The sequence below is a fragment of the Tetrao urogallus genome (genome assembly GCF_951394365.1).
Source record: "Tetrao urogallus genome assembly, chromosome: 14".
Lineage (NCBI taxonomy): Eukaryota > Metazoa > Chordata > Aves > Galliformes > Phasianidae > Tetrao > Tetrao urogallus.
This window is the reverse complement of record NC_136827.1, coordinates 11,769,727-11,789,853: the sequence shown is the minus strand read 5'-3', so window position 1 is coordinate 11,789,853 and position 20,127 is coordinate 11,769,727. Positions and strand designations below refer to the sequence as shown.

Below are 20,127 nucleotides of genomic sequence, written 5' to 3'. Positions count from 1 at the left end.
CAGAGCCAGATCCACTCCCAACTTTTCTTTCGAAAGAGCTCACGTGCTTTCTGCAGGCTCAAAAAGCAAAGAGTGAGAGTAAGCTCCAAATCCATCCTCATTAATTTTCTCTTCTTCCTAACCCTTGACTGCTACAACATGCCCTGGCCTGAGCTCTCGTTTGTCAGCATTTGAGGCTGGCTGGCAGCTTCTCAGCTCCCATCAGCAGCACAACACAGTCACCCCCAGGAGCTGAAAGCACCGAACAAGGAGGGACAGCAGCAGCCCTACCCTCTGCTTTCCAGTAATGATCTAATTTAGGTGGGTTTTATTTTTTTGCCTCTCCCTTTCTTTCTCCACTATGAAGATTTATGGTGAGGATGGCGCCCAGCTGCATCTGAGCACAATAATCCTCCTGCGGTTGGTGGAAACCAAGCAGCTATTCCTACAGCTTGTTAGCAGTCAGGAAGATGGAGGGAAGTAGGAGGAATCTGGAGGGTGAGGTTTTCAAGTGCCTCACTCGTCACTGCTGAACCCAACGCTATTTATGGTGCAATTATCACCGCAGACAGACTCCTTTATCATCCAGCCAATATTCTGGGTACAAATCCTATTGCAGCACAGCCACTCCATACATCATCCAGGCACAGCGACAGCCAGGTGCAGAGGTTGGGAGCAGTGAGCAGCTCTGCACAAGGCAGGGATGAGGGAACCAGGTTGCTGCTTGTCCCCATTGCCCCACTTCTTTCCCCAAATCCTTTTTCTTTAAGGAAGAAGTGATGCATTTCTCCTTAGTGCTGGTATTCCTGCCCGAGTTTGGCTGTGTTTCTTGAGGGAAAAGTATGTCTGGAAGAAAGCTCCCATGCAGCCCCCACCTTTCAGGTTAGTTGGGGGCAAGGCTGGAGCAGGAGGGGCCATGAATAGTGCCAAAGCTGGTATGTGCCAAAGCGGGGATCATGAAATAAGACTGTAGTGTAGATTCTCTGGTGTCTTAAAGGCATTGAGCATCCAATATACTTTCATGAACCTGCTTTAACAGGGAATTGGTTAAGATGATCTCCAGGGGTCCCTTCCCCCCCCCAAACTCTGTGATTGTGTGATTCCCTTCCCCACGATGCCCACATTTCTCTTCAGTTTCACTGCCTACACAGGACCAGGGGTTCTGGGAGCCCCTTTCCTTGTGTCAAATGTTGGAGTTAGGAGGTGGAAGCCAGCAAGGATGCAAGCAGCTGGTTACTACAGAACCAGACCAAGCTCTATAGGAACACACACCTGATCCCACTGCAGCACAGGTCACCCCACCCCATTCTGCTCATCAGCCCCACCAACTCTCCTTTGTCACTGCACAGAGCCAGGCTGCATTTACTCAGGGATAAACCTTAACACCTGCAAGGAGTGAAATTCTTGTGGCACAGAGCTGTAATAACCATTGCTCACAATGCTCACTTACCTTCTAATTGCTGAAGACTCCTTTTTCACATTTTTGGTGCTTGAAAAGGGAAGAATGTAATTTAATACCCCGAATGTTCTCACTTAATTGCAATCCCCATAAGCCAGCCACACAAAACTAAACAAATTCGATTAATTTATTTCAATTTGCACAAGTCTCCCTCTCAGACTGTAATTAATGGAGAGAAACAATTAAAGTAAACACAGCACAGCTGAGAGAGCTGTTCTTGCTGAAAGTCACATTTTATTTTAATAGTGCTGTATTTATACAAGTTCCATACTTTTAACAAGTTTCCCATTACCTTGGTGTTTAATCAGTGCTGTAAATATTTTGCTTCAACTGAGATGGCTTTTGTGAAGCCTTAAATCAACAGGGAGGGAGAAAGCAAGGAGAGTGCATTGCTGTAGGGGGAATGGGGAGGCAGGAGCTGTGGCTGGAGCCTTGGGTCTCAGCATTATGACAATGTGTGGATATAGATATAGATATAGATACACGGCCCCATATAGGCTCCCTCTCTCTACACGCTGGCACTGCCCCACTGAGCACTGAAAAGCAGGAAAGATGTGATCCATCTGTCACTGTTCCAAAGTGTCGTTGCTACAGCATGAATAAAAAAATAAATAAATCAGTGCTGCTTTTCCCCTCTTTCTTCATTAACCTTTAGGTATAACATGCTCCCATTTCAGTGCAAGCGCAGTCTTACCAGAGAAGATCTGAGCTCTAACAATCTCATGTTGATTTACTGCTATCTCAGTCTAATTAGTTTGGAAATACACCATTTGTTAAAGAAAGACGAGGCGCAGCCTGTCGCCTGCTGTATTAATTACTTGCCTCTTTAGCTAAATGCTTGCCCACTCTGTTAGGGAAAATTGTCACTGACGTTTGGAGTTGAAGACTGAAGGGGAAGGAGAGCTTTTGGAGGGAGGCTGGGGGAGATGGGATGGTGCTGAGAGGCGGAGGGCTCGGTGCTAACGCTGCCTGAGATCTCTCCGGGGATGAATACCTCTGGTACAGGACATTTCCCATCAACTGAGGGGTGCAGGATGGGTCGGGTGGGAAGAGGGTCAGTGGAGAGCTGGGCGACCTCGTGCAGCACGGCGCCTCTTCCCGTCCGCCCAGCCGCGCTCAGCCTCCGCCCGCCCCCTGGTGGAGCAGCGCGGTACTGCAAGGCATGGAACTGCACATGGCGCCGTGCACTAGCGGTACCCTGCCCGGTGCTGACGCTGTTTTACACTATCTCAGATCCTCGCCCCTTTTTTCCTCTTTGCTACCATCTATCCCCTCTTCACCGTGTCCCTCTAACTTGCCTCCACCCCTGCACCACCTCTCCCCCAGTCCCCAGCTGACCCCGTTACCACCTGGGATCCCCCCACTCCATCAAAGGAGCAACGCAGAAGCAGACACCACCAACAACACATCTTTATTTCAACGATGATAAAGAACAAATAATTAAAAGAGAGGACACTAACACAACCCCCAAAGGCACTCTAAGCTAACTGGAGCAGTTTGCATGAGCCCCTTCCTGTAGTACACCATGCAGATGTGGCTCCAGTGCCCATTGCAGACATAGACCAGAGCCATAGAAGGACCCAGGGTGGTCATGGGGTGGCTCAAGCCACCCTGCAGAAAAGAAAGGCACTTCTCAAAAGGCAGTGCTGCTCCACCCCATGCACACAGAGCCCCAGCACCAGGGATGAAGTGGTGAAAAATTTTAATCCCTTAACGCAGTGGATGTTAATCCTACGCTTCACCTAAAGCCACTGAAATTATGAAGGGGACATGAAAATTCCAAAACAGAGCAAAGCCTCCCCTGCCTGGGGAGAGGGAGTAATTTTTTCCCTTTAGTTGGAGACAAGCAGTCAGGCACTTGCAGCCAGGCACTTGCTCCCCTGCACAGGGTTCACAGCATCAGCCACTGGTTCCCTTTGACTTCACTGTGGGCTGCTTCAGGAGGCCCTGAGCTGTCCCAAGTCCTACAGTCAAGGACCTAGCCTCTGCTCCCTTATTCTAAGGAGGCAGAAAGTTCACAAAGAAATGCTGAACATGGTGAAATCACACTGCTCGAGAGGCAGAAAGTCACACAAATCACTGCTGAGCTTCATTCTTCCATCAGCAGTGAGTACCCAGACCCCTGCTGCCTGGCGGAGAGAATGAAATCATGGACTTCAGATCATTTCATTGAATTTTTCTTCTTTTTCTCATTAGAAATTATGTCCAACTCTCACCCAGAGGCTGAGCTTCCAGCTGCTGAGGCTGGAAAAAGCCAACAGGGCTGTGTCACATCTTCCATGACTTTATACCTCCTGCCACTTGCAGCAGGACCACTACCAAAGCCCTAGATGAGGATGAGCCCCAGCACTCAGTCCTCTGCCCTAAGGATAGTCCACCTTAAGGCCAAAGCAGTTCAGCAAGGGATTTTGGCTTCTAAAGGCACAACCCACCTTTCTGGCATGGTCTCCTCCTGTGGTATGGCAAATCTATGTCACTCCAGTGCCACCAACCACCTCGTAGGGGAACAGCATGGATGGCATTGAGTCACTGCTGGCAGCAGCACTGACCTTGCTAAGGTTGCTTTTGGTAGGACTCTCAAACCACAAAGAAATGCTGAAGAAACCCAAGGGGCTGCATTCTCCCGTGCAAAGAGTTTGGAGGATCAGATGAGGCCCTGGGGGCTGTGCTCAGGAGAGGGCTGCAGCAGGGCCAGGAGGACACGCTGCAACTGGGCCAGGCGGGCATGCAGTGAGGTGCTGGAGAAGAGCCTGAGCTGGAAGGAGGGGTCAAGGGGCAGGATGGAGATCAGCCACCAGCACCAGGTTGGGCCATCAGCAGAAGCCTGGAGGGGAGAGAGGGAGAGAGCTGAATGAGGAAGAGTCATTTAGTAACCAAGATCATCCCGTCCAACTGTCCACCTACCATTAAATACCACCCAATAAACCACATCCCTCAGTGCCACACCTTTCCCCTGAACCTGTGAACAGAATCATAGAATGGCCTGGGTTGAAAATGACCTCAAAGTTGTCACCAACCACTAGACCCCAGAGCCACATCCAGCCTGGACTGCCCAGAGCCACATCCAGCCTGGACTGATGCATTAGTTTCACAAAAACAAGGTCAAATACCCCACTAGTTCTGGATTTCTGTTGCCCTTTTCATGTTTTAATAATAAATGTCAAAAAAAAAAAAAAAAATCCATTAATTATATACATAAACTACATTATATAGCTAGCTTATATGCATCCCAAAACAATTCCACTTCACCCAATGTGGCCCAGGCAAGCCAAAAAGTTGGACATCCATGTCCCAGAGATCTCTGCCCCCACAGCATTACCTGGATGTCCTCTTCCTTCTCTGGCAGTGGCCCATGCTGCAACAAAAGGTGCCTGGAGGCAACGTCTCCGTGGTCCCAAAACCTCTGTGCCAGCTGGTAGGTGCTTTCATGCAGGCTTTGCAGCTCCTGCAGCTCCTCCCCAGCCACCTGGGTGGAGGGAAGAGGAGAGCAGAGAAGGATGGGTGAGGAGCACGGTGCCCACCAAAGGCACCCACCACAATGGGGGCTCCTAACCTGGTCCTGCTCTCACCTTCTTGTCCTCCAGGTACTCAATGTCAGCTGTGTTGTAGCCATCTCTGTGTCCACGTCTCAGCACCCGGAACCTTCGCCCACCGATGGTGTCCACCAGCGACCTGCCGTCTGCCAGGAGCTCCAGCTGCCGGATCTCCAGCATGCAGCCATAGTCTGCAAAGCTGGAGGAGAGAGGGAGAGGAAGGGGGCCTGAGCAGGGTGTTGACATGTGAGAGCTGCCTCCTCCTGCATGCAGCATCTCCAAGGAGTGACGTGGTGCAAAAATCAGAAGCTAACTCTGCTAGCACTCATTGCAAGAGGGCAGGGAACAATGAGAACTTCTTTGGGTTTGCCTGACGCAAAAACAGCTAAGGTCCTCATGCTGCCTTGATGTCCACAGGTCTGAATACCAATAGAAAGTTCACCAAAGGCCATAAGAAGTTATTTATCCCATCACTCTCGAGCAGGAGGACTTAAGCCCCAGGAAGACTTGTCCTGTAAGTATAGGAGTTTAATGGAGTCCTGGGGTAGGAGCCTAAAGGCTGAGCCCATCTGAGATCAAGGAAAACGCGACAAAAAGAAGCCCAGTGTGCTACTGGCAGCTTGTAATGGGCGGAAAATGAGAAGGATGGCCACTTTAAAGGAGACAGAGGACACGCAGGAATGGTGAAGCTCAGAGATATCCTCCCCACAGATACTGCCTCTGGGTGACACAGGATATGAAGTTGCCCCACGTTCTCCCTCTATTCCAAATTTTAGAAACTCGGGATTGGTGCAGACAGGATTAAACAAGTTGTGGCAGAAGGCAGCAGCCTTGCCCTGGCGCTCACCTTTTCCCGTTCTCATATATGCACATGCCAAACCTCCTGGTGCCAGTCTCCTGGCACCGCCGGATCATCAGGCGGTAGCGGGGCTCAAAGATGTGCAGAGGGCAGGCCACACCAGGGAAGGACATCGTGCACACAAAGATGGGGATGTTCGTGGTCAGGCTAAAAGAAAAGAGGGGAGACTGCTCTGAAACCCTCCCCCCCAAAAAACAACAGAGGCTCTGGGTCAGCTCCCATGAACCCACAGAAAGCGATGCTGTGCTATAGACCACCATGGTGCAGTCCTAGAAATGGGACATGCCACCTGAGAAGCCCCTCCCACACCCAACACACAGGGCAGATCCCTTACTTGGAGAACTCAGCCATCTCAGCCCGGTGCAGCTCACGGCGCTCAGCCAGCTGTGCAGGGAAGGCAGCCAGCATGATGTCCTGCAGCAGTACTGTGGGGCTGTAGCTCCCTGCCTTCAGGTACTGCAAGAAATGAGAGATGGGTTGGACAGAGCAGGAGGGGAACCCTGAGGCTCTGAATCATGCTCACACGTATAGGAGCTGAGGGTAATTTCAGCTTAGAGCTGTGAAGAATGAGGTCCATCTGGGAGGGGGGTTGGGGGGTCATGCAGCAGGGCTGCATCAGCCTTACAAGACCTCTGGACTCAGATCGGACCCAGGACTCCATCCAAGACAGCATCCTGTCATTGACACTGATGTGGTCCATCCGTGTATGACAACCTGATTTCCCCAACAAGCTCATCTGAATCTCTTTTCATAAAAGATGAAATCAAATTCCCAGGCTAGCAGGCTTTCCATCCGTTTCCATTTTAAAAAGTAACTACCATTAACTTTCTTCTCTCTGCCAATCTCTCTCTCTCTGATTCTCGGTCCTATTTACAACCTCACTCAATCACTGCGACATCTCATGGAAACAAATTTCCTGGTCCTAATTATCAGCTGTCAGGTCATTCCTGCATGAGCAGAGCTGACATCCCTGAGATGGGCACTGAGTCCTTTCCCACCTGTCTGTCCCCACCCCAGGCAGGGGAGCCCCAGCCCTCCCCCAGCCCTCACCTCTCGCAGGCTCTGCTTGCAGAGCGGGCAGTTGGGCCGGTGGTCCAGGCAGCGCTCCAGGCACTCCTTGCAGAAGGTGTGTCCACATGGCGTCGTCACCGGCTCAAAGAACATCCTGCAAAGGAACCTCTGTCACTGGATTGAACGGGAAAGAGCATGGTGATGTCCAGGAAGAAGGTCAGAGGGCTGGGAGTTCCAAATCCAACTTGGGTTCAGCTCCACAAAGCACCTGCTGCATGCTGATGCAAGCAAGGATGGAGCTGCAGGCACAGCTCTCAGCCCCATACCTGCATCTCATTGCAGTCCCCTTTGTGCAAGTAGGAGGCTTGAAAAGATTCCACAGTAAGATCTTAAGGGATTTTGCTTCCAGCAGGATCGAGTGTTTCCCACATCACCTCCTGCAAACTTCAAGGGGAATCTACAGTGATGCTGCAGGGCTGAGACACTGCTGGAAGCTCTTTCACACTGTGCTTCCCAAGCCCAGGCAGCACACAGCTACACAATTTGCTTTCACTAAAGCTGTGTTAGCCAATCTTTGCTTGCAACTCTTGTTAATTAAATGCAAATATTTATTCCATTCATTAGAAGCCTGATCTGAGACTGTTGGATTTGCACAATGAGTGAGATGGCAACTATCCAAGGTCAGAGCTCCCCATCCCTGGGGATCCCCATGAATCCCACCAGTGTGCGAGTCCCCTCTTAGCTCTTACTTCTGCCAAACCTTACTTGACAGCACTGGGGACTGCATTTGATATTAAGAGGAAAAGAAAGATGCAAACCAAGAAGCAGAACCAGGTGGGTGCTGATTTGTGCATGGTTCTGTGTGGAGCCAGGAGTTGGACTCAATGATGGATGATGGATGGGTCCCTTCCAACTCAGGATGTTCTGTGATTCTAATTTCTCATCCAAAAAGCAGCCAGAGAACTCACCTGATACAGAGGGAGCACTCCAAGTCAGAAATGCTCAGCAGGTCCTCAAGGGGCAGCAGGCTACTCATTGCTGCTGTTTCCTCTTCATTAGCTGGTGGCAAAAGGAGAGGAGGAAAGAAAAGAAAAAAAAAAAACCACACCTGTTTCAATACTGAAAATTAAGCTTTGCTTTCTGACCTTGTTCTGAGGTGTGAGGAATCAACTCTTACACAGAGCGCTTCAGAATTTGAAAACAAAACCACTGGGTGATGCAACATGAACCCAGCCAACAACCCATCCATGTTCAGCCACAGCTCATACATTGGGAGCAGAGGAAGGCAGCATCTCTTCCTCCTCCTTCTGCAGGGAAACTGCGGCACCAGAAGGTGAAGCAGCCCAAAGAAGCCACCAGATGGAGGTCTCTGCTGTACTGCCACAGGGGATCACCACTGCTTTAGGGACAAGGGCACAGTGGTGATGGGTCAACGGTTGGACGAGAGGATCTTAGCGGCCTTTCCAACCTTAAGGATTCTATGATTTAGGCAAACTCAGATGCTTGCTGTCCTGCACAAGATGGCACTCACCTTCCTGCCTGTCCTCCCTCTGTGCTGCAGCCCTTGGAATTCTCTGTTGTCCCACGGGTGTTCCCTGGCCATGCTCAGACACCACATCGCCCCTGCCAGCCTCCAGCTCCTCCTCCTGTTCCTGGGCATAGCAAGTAGAAAGAGCAGACTGAGTTTTTCTTAATAGCTCCTAATGGTCTGAATCGTTCTCAGTTGTGTTTACCAAGCAAAAAAAAAAAAAAAAAAAAACACCATTAAAACTGAAATTTTCTAGGGTTTTTTTTTTTTTCCCTGAATGTTATGTGACTTTGTGTTCTAAACAGCAGTCTGAAGTCTTGTGAAAAATACTGCAGAACAAAACTGGAAGAGGGCTGGAAACCAGGAGGAGACTCCTCAGCTCTCTCACCACCTGCTATACAACCATGTGCCCACAGGCATTGTTCTGCACAGCTGCCCTTTACCATTCCCATCATTGGAAAACTTCAATTTGGGGTGTACCAAAAGGATGCCAAACCCCATTGCAGCCTATATTACCTGAGCTTGTGTGGAGGAGGATGCAGGATCCCCCTCATCCTGCTCTTTCTGGGGACCTGATGAGCCCTGGTGGGCAGCACATGACTGAGGAGCATCCTCCCATGTGAGGACCTACAAGGAGAAAGCAGGGCTCAGCAGGGTTTCTGGGAGGAGATGTGTGACCCAGAGACCCCAAAGCAGACCTGGGCCACCGCAGCATCAGGGCTGCTTGTTCCAGTGCTGTCTGAGTTCAGCAAACTTACATCAGGGAACATCCCTGAGCAATGGGAGTGCATGGGATCCACCACTCTGCAGACCCACATACCTTCTCCATCTCTCTCCGCACAGGCTGGAAGCAAGGATTGAGCATCAGGCAGTGCTCCCATGCCACCAGGGCTTCAGCTCTCCGTCCCATCTCCAGGAGCACCTTCCCTTTCCTGTAGAAGCTCTGGAGAGCACAGAAAAACCTATGCTGACTACAGGTCAGCAGCCAGCTGAGAATGTGCCCTTCTGTGCCCCAAGCCCTGATGTTGATGGATTCACTTCCACCATACGGAGGTCACAGAGACCTTGTGAAAGGGTAAAGAAAGGGCTTCTGCCTTGAAGCTGCACAGTGATTGCCAACACGTGCAAAGAAGCCCCCAGCCCCAAGCTGTGGTCCTGCACATCAGCATTCTTTACATCCTCACCAAGAGCATGTGAGCAAAGATCCTCCAATTAACACTGCAGAGATCTTGTGTCCCATATTAGCAATTAATGAATTTGGGTAGTCTATTTCTGAAGCCAGTAGCTGGGAGAACTCAGGATTGCCTGTGAACCACATGCTGGACCCAGCAACCAGTAACTGGTTGGATTAAGATGTATATAGGTTGCTCTGAAAGTAATGCTTCCTATTTATATCCATGGAAACCAAAGCAGATACAAAGAGTACAGTAACAGTATTTGATAGAGCAAGTTCTCAGCTACAAAGCACTATTTTTCACTACCAATAGTTATACATTTTCACCAGTGATGAACAAGAGCCTGCATGCTGCGCTCATATAAACCTACACCAGCAGAGGTGACCACTGTTACTGTTTCTACTGCTGAAATGCACCACTCACTGCCACACTGTGCTTACATTCACTGGTTGGGCTCCATAAATATTCAGCAAGCACCAGTGAATGTCAGCGAGTGTCGGGGCCAACGTAATACAATAGGAAGCATTACTTTTGGAGCAGCCCTCATGGATGAAAGTTAAATTATCCACATCCGCCCCTGCAGCTAAAAAGTCCTCTGCCTTCTGTGACCAGCAAAGGGGAAATCCCCAGGGGGAGAAGAAAAGGGGGACATCACTCCCCTGTGCAGTGAGGTGAGGTCCCCAAACACCACCACACCCCCAGCTGCCCTCCTCTGCTCACCTCGCACTCCATGGGCTCAGCCCTGCACACAGCTTCCAGGTCCTGCAGCGCCTCTGAATACCGGCCCACGGCTGCCAAGGCCTCTGCCCGGCACAGACGCAGGGATGTGTCCTCCAGGGCTGCAAAGAGAAAGGTGGGTCCTGGTGCCAAGAGCCCCTGCAGCACCACTGCCGTGGGGCTCAGTTTCAATCACAGCAGGATCTGGACCATTGCCCATCTTTTTGGGATACAGTATGTGCTCCCCATAGAGGCTGTCACCATGAAGGTCTCCATGATGGAATTCGGGGCAATGTGTCACCCAACGAGCCAGCAGCTGGGGACTGCCGTTCCAAAACGCTGCAGCCTCTTGGAGCCACCACTGCTGTCCCCAGATGGGGGCAAACCCATGGGTGCAAGGAGGGCTCCCATCCTCCCCACCAGGTGGCTCTGAGTTCCCACGTGCAAGCAAAGGCTGAAACAGAGGAAAGGAATTAGGGCATCCAGGCTTGTATCAGCATGGTATCACCAATGGGATCTCAGCACCAAGGGGCGCTCACAGAACAGCACCCCAAAGTGCACATGGGGCTGTACAGGCTGGGCTGCAGCTGGGCACCACGTGCTCCTTGTGAGCCTACGTGCACATGTGTCTGTGTGTGCTATGATCAGATCAGCATGCAGCACTTCAGGAACTGGCTGTGCCGGAGTTCAGCCCTCTGCATACGTCTGGGGATGAGATACTGCAGCTCCTAATGACGTGCAGAGGTGAAAACACGAGCACAAAGTCCAGGAGCTTATTTTCCACATCAGCAAGCACATTCAAACATTTACAGACTGTCAACAAAGTGACTGATTTAGCACAAATAAGACACGTAAAATCAGGCAGCAAGTTCTGCATTTCTGTGACACTGCAGCTATTTTTGCTGTATGATATCACCAATCATCAGGGACGTGAGCCAGCTGGCAGCACGGTGCCAGAGGAGCCCTCCTGTGTTACACCATCCACAGCACTATTTGGTTCACTTTGTCAACCTGCTATCTCCTATTTTTCTATTCCCTTTGGCCACATGGTGTCCCAGCGGGCTCCGTGCAAAGCCCACAGCTCCTGCCCTGAGCAGCACTGAGCCCCAAAGCACCACTCACTGGCACAGCCCGAGAAGCACCCGCACATACGGGTCTATGGGAGCTGCCACCGATCCCTATTTCCTCATTGTCCCAACCTGGACTTCCCGCAGCCAGCAGCAAGCTGAGCACGCAGCAAAGAAAGACCAAGCACTGAGCCTGCAGTAGTTCACTCTTTCTACTCACAGCTAATTGCAAGACAAAAGTCAGCCCATAACACAGGGAGTAACGAGCACCATGCATGTGTGTTTGCTCCGAACAAAGGGCACACAGGACCATGCAGTGCTCTGGGAGGTTGCACAAAGGGACTACAGCTCACTCCCTGCTGGCCCTTTGCTTAGGGGTACACCCCAAACCTCTGGGGCTCATCCCACAGCAGGTGAGGAGGAGGAGATGCTGTGCTGCAGGAGCAGAGCTCGGTGCCATAGAAACACTGCTCATTCTGAGAGGACCTTCATGCCTCTGCTCCCCAGCCCCCCTGCTTCCCAGCCGTGTTGTGTAACCCCACTTGGAGCAGCGTCATTCTCCAAGAAATCCACTTATGGACACATAGTAAAGCAGAACAACCTCCTGGGCCTGATCCCAGCCCTGTAGACAAATGTCTCCTCAGTGCCAGGTGCAGAAGGGGGTCAGGGGGCCCTGCTGAGCACTGGGTGTGCTCAGTTTCTGTCCCCGACTAGAGAAGTCTCAGTTGCTTTCCATCACCCCTACCCCCCCAGGTGCTCTTCTAATGATACACTGAATACTCTGGGAAGCTGTGGAACTCAGCTTTGTCAGCTCAGTTGTTAATGAGACCTCCTTCCTCTCCAGCTGCTGCTGACACCAAGGACACATGGCAATAGAACACCAAGCCCTGACCCTGGGGATAAGCAGCCACTATGGCCTGGGGAAGGCCGTGTCCCTGTGCTACTGATGGTCTTCTGCAGGGGTGGGGATGACCCAGAAGCAAAGCCCTGCTTTTGGTGGTGTTTCTGCCCTCCCCTTTCCTTTCCAACACTTCTAGCACTCCTAATGAGTTCCCCAGGTGCCCAGCCCCAGCTGTGTCAGCACAGAGGTCACCCATGGTGCAGGGACAAAATGACCTGCACTGGTACCCACCTGCTCCAACAGCATGTCCTCATCCCTGTACAGCCCCTCTTGTGTCATCATCTTGTCAGCCCCTCGGGCCCCACGCTGCTTACCCATCTCAATGCCCTTCTGGGCCATCCTCAGAGCATCCTGCAGGTCCCCACGGGCAAGACAACTCCGGATGCGTGCTGCCAGCCTGGCCGAGCGGCTCCCCCTCTCCTCGCACTTCTCCAGCAGGTTACAGAGCACCACGTTGCATCTCACCGCCTCGACGCCCAACAGCTTCAGCCGGCGATGGCACACGGGGCAGCGGGAGGGCACGGCCCCGCCGAGGCACGACTTACAGAAGGAGTGCCCGCACGATACGGTCACCGGCTCCCAGAGGAGGAGGCGGCAGGACGGGCAGCGCAGCACCTCCGCGCTCCCGAGGGGCTGCGGAATGGGGCTGCCCACCCGGGGTGGGGTGGAAGAGTCTCTGCTCATGGCTATAGCCTCCGAACGCCGAGACGGCCTCAGGGCCGCATAGCCGAGGCTCAGCCCGTTCTGCCCCGGGGCGCCCGGCGGAGCGCTGCGGTGCCGGAGCTCGGCGGTACGACCCCCCCCTCCGCCCGAACCGAGGGCCGCCGGGATCGCCATTGGCTGCCGCCGCCGCCGCGCCGCCCCGCCCCGGCCGCGTTTCGTAACGGAGTCGGCGGCACCGGGGGCGGTGCTGAGAACGGCGTGGGGGGACCCGGGGTGGTCCGGTGTGAGGCATCGCGGGGCGCCTTGGGGGAGACCGGGGAGCCGGTGTTTGATATTAGTGCCTGGGGGGGGGGGTCCTAGATCCGTTCCTAATACCGGGGTTCCGGTGTTGGATTCTGGGGAGCAGCCCCGACCCGCTGCGAATGTGTCCCCGGGAATGTGGGGAGGTTGGGATGCCTCGAGCGCATCTCCTGCAGACCCTCCTGCGCAGACCCCTGCGAGATGCTTTAGGGGAAATGGGCTTCCCTCCTCTGCAGGTGGATCTGCAGACCCAGAGCTGAACCAACCCAAACTCTGTGATGAAAATCCCCTTCCCGGTCCCACGCTGAGGTGACGACAGCTCTCCTATTGCCGGTGCTGGGAAAAACAGCCAAAAGCAGCTTAGTAGATCAGACTTTATGTAAGGATGATGCACATTCCCCACCGGCTCTTTTGTCTGTCCCTAAAAGCCAAACAAAGGCAGAGCAGGCTGGGAGAGATGCTCAGGGAGGGAGGTCACCATTGGGGCGGGAGCGCTGGCAAAACCAAGGGAGGGGCTGGCAGAGCGTGGGGCTGCAGAACAGGTTTGGTTTCAAAACCTGCTGTGATTTCATTAAACAGCACATGAGCGCTCTGAAAAGTTCATATCCTAATTACTTCATGTGTGCTCCAAGGGCTTTGCATTTTGCATAGGATTTCTGCAGGTAGGGGAAGCTCAGGCCCTGTTCAGCAGCAGTGCCCCCAGGCCCCCTGCCCCAGAGCTTTGTTCAGGTTGGATATTAGGAACAATTTCATCTCAGAAGAGTGGTGAGGCAGTGGCACTGATGCCCACTGATGGGATCCATCATCACTGGAGGTGTTTGAGAACCATGGAGATGTGGCACTCAGGGATGTGGGCAGTGGGCACAGTGGGGGTGGGCTGGGATTGAACAACCAGGGAATCCTCACCCACCTCCAGATCACCTCTGGAGCAATGCCTGTTCATGAGCCACGCTACTGGGGGTGATTTTAGCCAACATGACCTACGTGGCAGCGTTGTGCCCACAGAGTGCTCCCATCACATGCTGGTATGGCTCAGCCTGGAAAGAAGCAGCTCCCCCTGGCTCCCTGGAGACCCGGAGATTGGTGAGGGTGACAGAGGGTGACCTGTGCTGTCCCCAGGTTTTCTGTTCTGCACCTCCTGATTCACACCACTGCTTTTGCATAATGCACATAACAATCCATCAGCAACAACACACCATCAGAATCCAGGCTTGTCAGCACCACTGCAAGGATGGATTGTTTTCTTCGTTCCAGTAAGTGCTGAGCAAGTGCTGAACTCCAAATGCTTTCGCTTGTCACTGGGGTGTTTGTGCTGACTCAGGACAGACTGCAATAATAATAATAAGAGGTTTAAATACTTAATGTTAACCATTCTGCTGGCCGGGTGAGGACACTGAGTTTTGCAGAAGGCTGTGGCAGGGCACAATTTGCAGAGCACAATGGGATGTTTTTCTCTGTAAATGCTAAAGGTGGGACACTTGTTTGCTTGCTTTTAGCGCATAAATGCTTCTTGCAAGCAGTGGCATTTGTTTCTTTCACATACCTGGGGTAAAGGAATGGCACGGAGGTGGTAACTCTCACGTATGAGACACACACAGCTGTTTCTCTGGGCAGGAACACATGCTATGCGCACCGTGACTGTGCTCCACACTTTCTCTGCTCTTCCCATCACCTCCTGCATGGATGAGACTTCCATCAGACCTGAAAATCCTGTTGTGCAGAGACAAGTTTCCCCATTTCCAAAATGCCAGAAGGAGGAAAGCGTCGGCATCCCAGCCAAGAAATGGCAAAGGGATTGCAGTACTGCCACAGCACAGGGATGCAGCACAGCTGGATAAGAGCCAGAGCAGCCTGCATAGGATGAGGCTCTGCATAGGATAAGGCTCTGGGCCATGTTTCTGCACCTGTGCAGCCCTGCTCCTACCTGGATCCTGGCTCGTCTGCATGCAGCACCCTTCAGAGTTTGGCCAAGGAATGACTTCTACACCTCAGTACGTGCAAACAGCACGCAGGGATCATTTGCATCACACGCCTCCCAGCGTGTCAACAAGCACAGCAGCTTCCTGGAATTTTTGCCATCTTTGCATCATCCTGTTTCTCTGTCCAGGTCATTGTGCAGCTGCCAGGTTTCTCTGTTTGCAGCACGCAGTTCAGAGCCAGCTCTGCTCAGTGAAGGAAAGGAGGGAGGTGATACAGGAGATGGCTGTGCTCACGGCTGTAACACACACCTTTTCTTTCAGCTCTCTGCAGGAGCTCTGTGCCTGCTTTCTGTCTGGTGGCTGCAGCACTTTGCCACACTGCTCTGCGCTGACTCGATGCTGGGCAGACAGCAGTCACATCAATTACAGCGTTGTTCCTGAGCCCCAAAACTCAGCTGTTCCTCTGTAACGAGGATCAGCTGTATGCAAGGTTGGGAAACTGAAGAAAGCTTTAATATTTTCCTTTAAAGAAAACTTTAATATTTTCTTTTCAGAGTCATACAGGCTGTGCCCGGGGCATCATCATTCCTAGAGGAACGTGTTGGCTGTCACATGGACAGGGCAGACAGTGCTGTGATGTAATGCTTTCCCAGTGCTCATGTAACTGGCTTGTATCACTCATACAGACTCCTTGGCAATGAGGGGGGCAGAGCATTGTCACACATCTTGCAGCCAGTCCTATAGAAAACACACATAGGTGCTCTTTTCCACGGGCACAGATGCAGAAACACTGAAGTCAGAATTATCCCCATTCTCTGGGTGGTAGCCCTGGGATGTGTGGCAAAACCACAGTGCAGGATACCCATGGTGCAACCGTGGTGCATGGTTACAATCAGCTCATTGGTGTTCCAGGAACAGCTGCAGCCCCCCATCTGCAGGAGCAGCATTTCTGCCTGTGCCTTCTGCCTGTGCTGGTTTGCCCCCTGGTCTTTGGATTCTAGGTGCCCACCCAGCACAGCTTTGGAAGGCTCAGAGTGCTGTTTCTCCATGGATTCATCACATTTAAGCCCCTTCTGGTGGACCAGCTGGAGGAAACTGCATGTGTTCCTTCACAATCAGCCCAGCACTGCTGCTTTGTGGATGTTACGAATGCACTGCAGTTGGGTTTGGAGGATAAGAGCCCCTCTTTGCCTTCCTGAAAGAGCAAACATGGGAGTCCAAGGAGAAAGCAATTGCAGAAGAGAAAAGAAAAGAGTGCTGTGAAGGAGTGCAGGATTGCTACACTCAGAGCCATTTTTATGAAAAAATGAATCCAGGCACTGCGGTGAATAAAGCTCCAGTGGAACTTCCAGCTTTTCATTATAACATAGCAACAAACAATTTACACCTATTTAGAATGAGAGGACAAATTGTAGAAGAGCTCAGCACAAAGTCTCCAGGGAGCCAGAGTAGAAGGAGAAACTCACCCACCCAATGCACCCTCCGCTTGTGAAACACGTGTTCTGATGTGGTTTTCCTTTTCCTACTATTTAGCCCTAAAATAGAAGGGTTGGTCTGTAGGAAGTCTCTGCCCGGCGCCCTGCAGGGATTACCAGATCATAGCAAGGCTGCAGGAATCGGCTTTTCTGGGAAACTCGGGACTTCTGACTGTTTCCACTTCTTGGTGGAATGAAAAAAAGCTGCTCGCAATTTTCCATGGAGGTCACTTGGGAACAAAGGAAAGAGTTCTGTTTGATCTGTACCTCGGAGAAGCTCGTTTCCATACAGGACAGTTTATGTAACAACACGCCCTTGTTTGCTGAATGCAGCCCCGAAGTGCAAGATGGAAAATTTCGTAGCAAAACAGAGGTCCAGCCTTTCTGATCTGAAATCTTTCATATTCAGAGAATAATAATTAAAAAAAGGAAAAAATGAAAAAAAAAACAAAACAAAACCAACACTGTAAGGGGGCATTTCTACAATAAATGATGCAGAAATCCATCCTCTCTCCATGCCCAGGGTCTCATGGCAGCTGTGCTTGTGCAAGGTTTGTGCATGGTCCCTTCAGCTGCTCCCTGAGCTCAGGCTGCACACCTCCTGCTGCCTCGGGGAGGTTATATAAAGAGGAGAAGATGTGCGTAAACAAGGCTTGCTTAAGTAACTCCCTGGCTGCCAATTTCTCTTGCTGTCTCCTTTTCCTACTCCACCCTCCCCTGAGCTGGATGGACATGATGGGCACTCGGCACGTCTCTGTCCATGCTCTGCTCCCTGCCATCCAAGGGCACATCCAAGGTTGGACTCTGCATAAATTTTGAGCAGATTCAGTGGTTAAACACCGCAATGGGGATAGATTTGGTGTCCAGCAGGGCTTGGGAAGTGCTCAGCCATCACAGCCTGGGCAAGCCGGAGGTCATGCTGGGGGACACCTCTCTGTCCCCAGCCACTGCCACCTATGGGGCCATACAATTCACTCTGCTGAAGGTCATCAGCATCCCCAAAAGCCAGATGTTTTGCCTCCTGCAGGAAATGTTACTAAAGCCCTTGATACAATTGGCTGGCATTGATGCTTGTGCTATAATCCCATTCATGTCACCTGGATGCAAACCAGGGCTGAGACATAATGAGGAGTTATGGACCGTGGGTGATTTGAAATGGTTTGCATGCCTGCAGCTTTCTGGGGAAACCTCATGGCTTCAAACCAAGGCAGCACACTGTGATGTCCAGAGCACAGTGCAGAACATGGGACAGAGAACCTTTGGGGCTCCTTTGGTTGCTCACACAGCCGTTCACTAGAGCTGCTTTGAGCCACAGAACAGATGCTGTATTTGCACAGAGCTCTGTGCACTGCCCCAAGAAGGACCCATAAAACACAGTGAGATTTTTCCTGTCTTGTTACCCACCAGCACCCAGCAACGCAGGGATGTGCACATGCTGGATCTGAGCACACAAAGCTCTGGGATTTGGGGCAACATGAGGATGGGTACTATGAACATTGAACCCCAGAGATTCCCACCCTATGGGAGCAAAGCCCAAAGGCACTGTAGGCGTTCTGTGTTTGGATGCAGGCTGCATCCCATGCATGAGTCCCACGTACCAACATAGAGGGCGGTGGAGGCTGCAGTGCCCTATGGGGCTGCTTTACATTGAGGTGTCCTTGTTTCCCTGACCACAATGCACTTAGGCTCAGCCTTCCAGAACCCACTTTAGCTGCTGGGTTGGTCTGTTTGTTCTGTCTCCATGTTTTCCCTTTAATCTCTGCGCTGGTTAATTAAGACAACATTCCTCAGCATCACTCCTACTGTTTGCTGTGGTTATACAAGAGCCGGCTGCATTTGTTCTGAGAACGCAAAACTTAAAGCCAAAAATTCTGTGGTTTCAAGTAAAATCCTCCAGACTTTGACTGCTAAACCCAAGTTTGTCCGAAATAGTCACTATTGAAGGCGAGAGGCCGTTCGGAGGAAGCCTTACCCAACACCCCGTGAGTTGTTACGAAACCCTCGGCCCCGCTGCCACTCGTCCCAGTCCCGGTAGATGGCAGTGACAGCTCATTTTTCCCATTTTTCCCTTTTTTCCCCGGCTCTCCCAGCCGCGGCAGAGCACGGGGCAGCCACGTGCTCAGCATCCTGTTAGCATCCCCCGGTTTGGGGTTAATTTTTCCCCTGCGAGTGCTTTTGGTGTGGTTTCGATCAATGGGAAATGCCATCCAGCCATAAGAGTTTCTCTCCATCCTTTTTCACGGTCTTGAGCCAGACCTGCTCCCCACCACCTGCCTTTTCATAGCTGTTTCGGGGACAGGCAGCTTGTTGGGATGAACAAATAACATCTCTCTTTGGGGTCCAAATGCTTTTATTTGGCTACCAGTGGTCAGCCCCCTCCAGCATCCCCAACTCCTCAGTATGCCCAGCAAGTCTACTCCTGGGCTTCCTTCTCATCGTCCTCAGCACGGCCCTGGTCCTGGGGCTGGAATAAGAAGAAAAGCAGCATGGTGAGACAGGAAACCTGGGTGCTACTGGGTGCCTCCAGGTGCTGAATGCCTCCCAAAAGCAGCATGCATGCAGTGGTTGGTGCTGGGGAGCTCCGCTTGGGGCACTCTGGACACTTACCTCCTCAGTGCTGCTGCTGCTGCTGCTCCTGTTGTCACCATCCCCAACTCCCTGCAAAGAGGAAAGGGTAAATGTCACCAGGGGCTCTGCTCCTCCCACCTCCCCCCCATTTGCTATTCAGGATGGGGAGAAGTTACACAGATAGAAAGAGCCAGGCTCTGAGCTAGCTGTCAATGGAAAAGCCACGTGAGTTCAGGCTGCAGATGGCTCAGCATCAACCACCAGCTGTGAACACCACGAGTCAGGCACCACTGTCCTTCACAACCAGGATATAAATTAAATCTTTTGAGGCTTTCAAAATCCTCCCACAACTCTTGTATAAAGCAACCATCCCCATGCCACCAATACCCCTTTCTGGGGCTGGCCCCATCCTACTACACACCAGTACCAGCATACCCATACCTCGTCCTTTTCCTCCTCTGCCTCCTGTTTTCTTTCCTCTTCCTTCTCCTCTCTCTCCTTATCTTCCCGTCCAAACCCTACAAGTGGGCACAGGGGGAGGGTCATTAACAGTAGCACCCCCAGGAGGGTCCCTCCCCAGCTCCCATCCCACACTCACATTTCAGGATCGTGGACATTTCACCACAGCCAAAGGGTTCTGGGGCACGAGGTGCTCACACCTATGACACACAGAGGGGAGGGAAATCACGGGATTTTTTTCAGGGATGAAAATACTTCCTTAGTCCCTGCTGTTTGTAGAGACCATGCAGGGAGATACCTTAATTCCGCTTCCAAACCCACCTGGGAGCAGGTAGAAACCAAAGAAATATTCAAAATATTTTAAATTAAGGGTAAGTAAGGCTCCATACTTCGGGGTTCTGGAGAAGCAACAGATGAGAGACATCCCCCAGGGATGGGATGAGAGCAGGAAGGGAGACAGAGGCAGCAGCAGTAAGAAAACTCTGAGCATTGATTAAGTGCCTGAGCAGTGACA

The 20,127-nt window shown here is 51.8% G+C and overlaps 1 protein-coding gene across 1 annotated transcript; it reads right to left on the bottom strand.

Annotated features, from left to right (window-relative positions):
• Positions 1 to 4,082: 4,082 nt before the first annotated feature.
• LOC306951731 (LON peptidase N-terminal domain and RING finger protein 1-like) lies at positions 4,083 to 13,359 on the bottom strand (the record flags this gene model as incomplete). Its single annotated transcript, XM_079542259.1, is given in 15 exon segments — positions 4,083 to 4,262; positions 4,758 to 4,904; positions 5,008 to 5,170; positions 5,819 to 5,977; positions 6,165 to 6,286; positions 6,881 to 6,995; positions 7,810 to 7,900; positions 8,373 to 8,487; positions 8,886 to 8,996; positions 9,190 to 9,312; positions 10,265 to 10,383; positions 12,544 to 13,033; positions 13,036 to 13,212; positions 13,214 to 13,275; positions 13,278 to 13,359. Coding segments are annotated over 15 exon segments (2,256 nt in total).
• Positions 13,360 to 20,127: the final 6,768 nt, after the last annotated feature.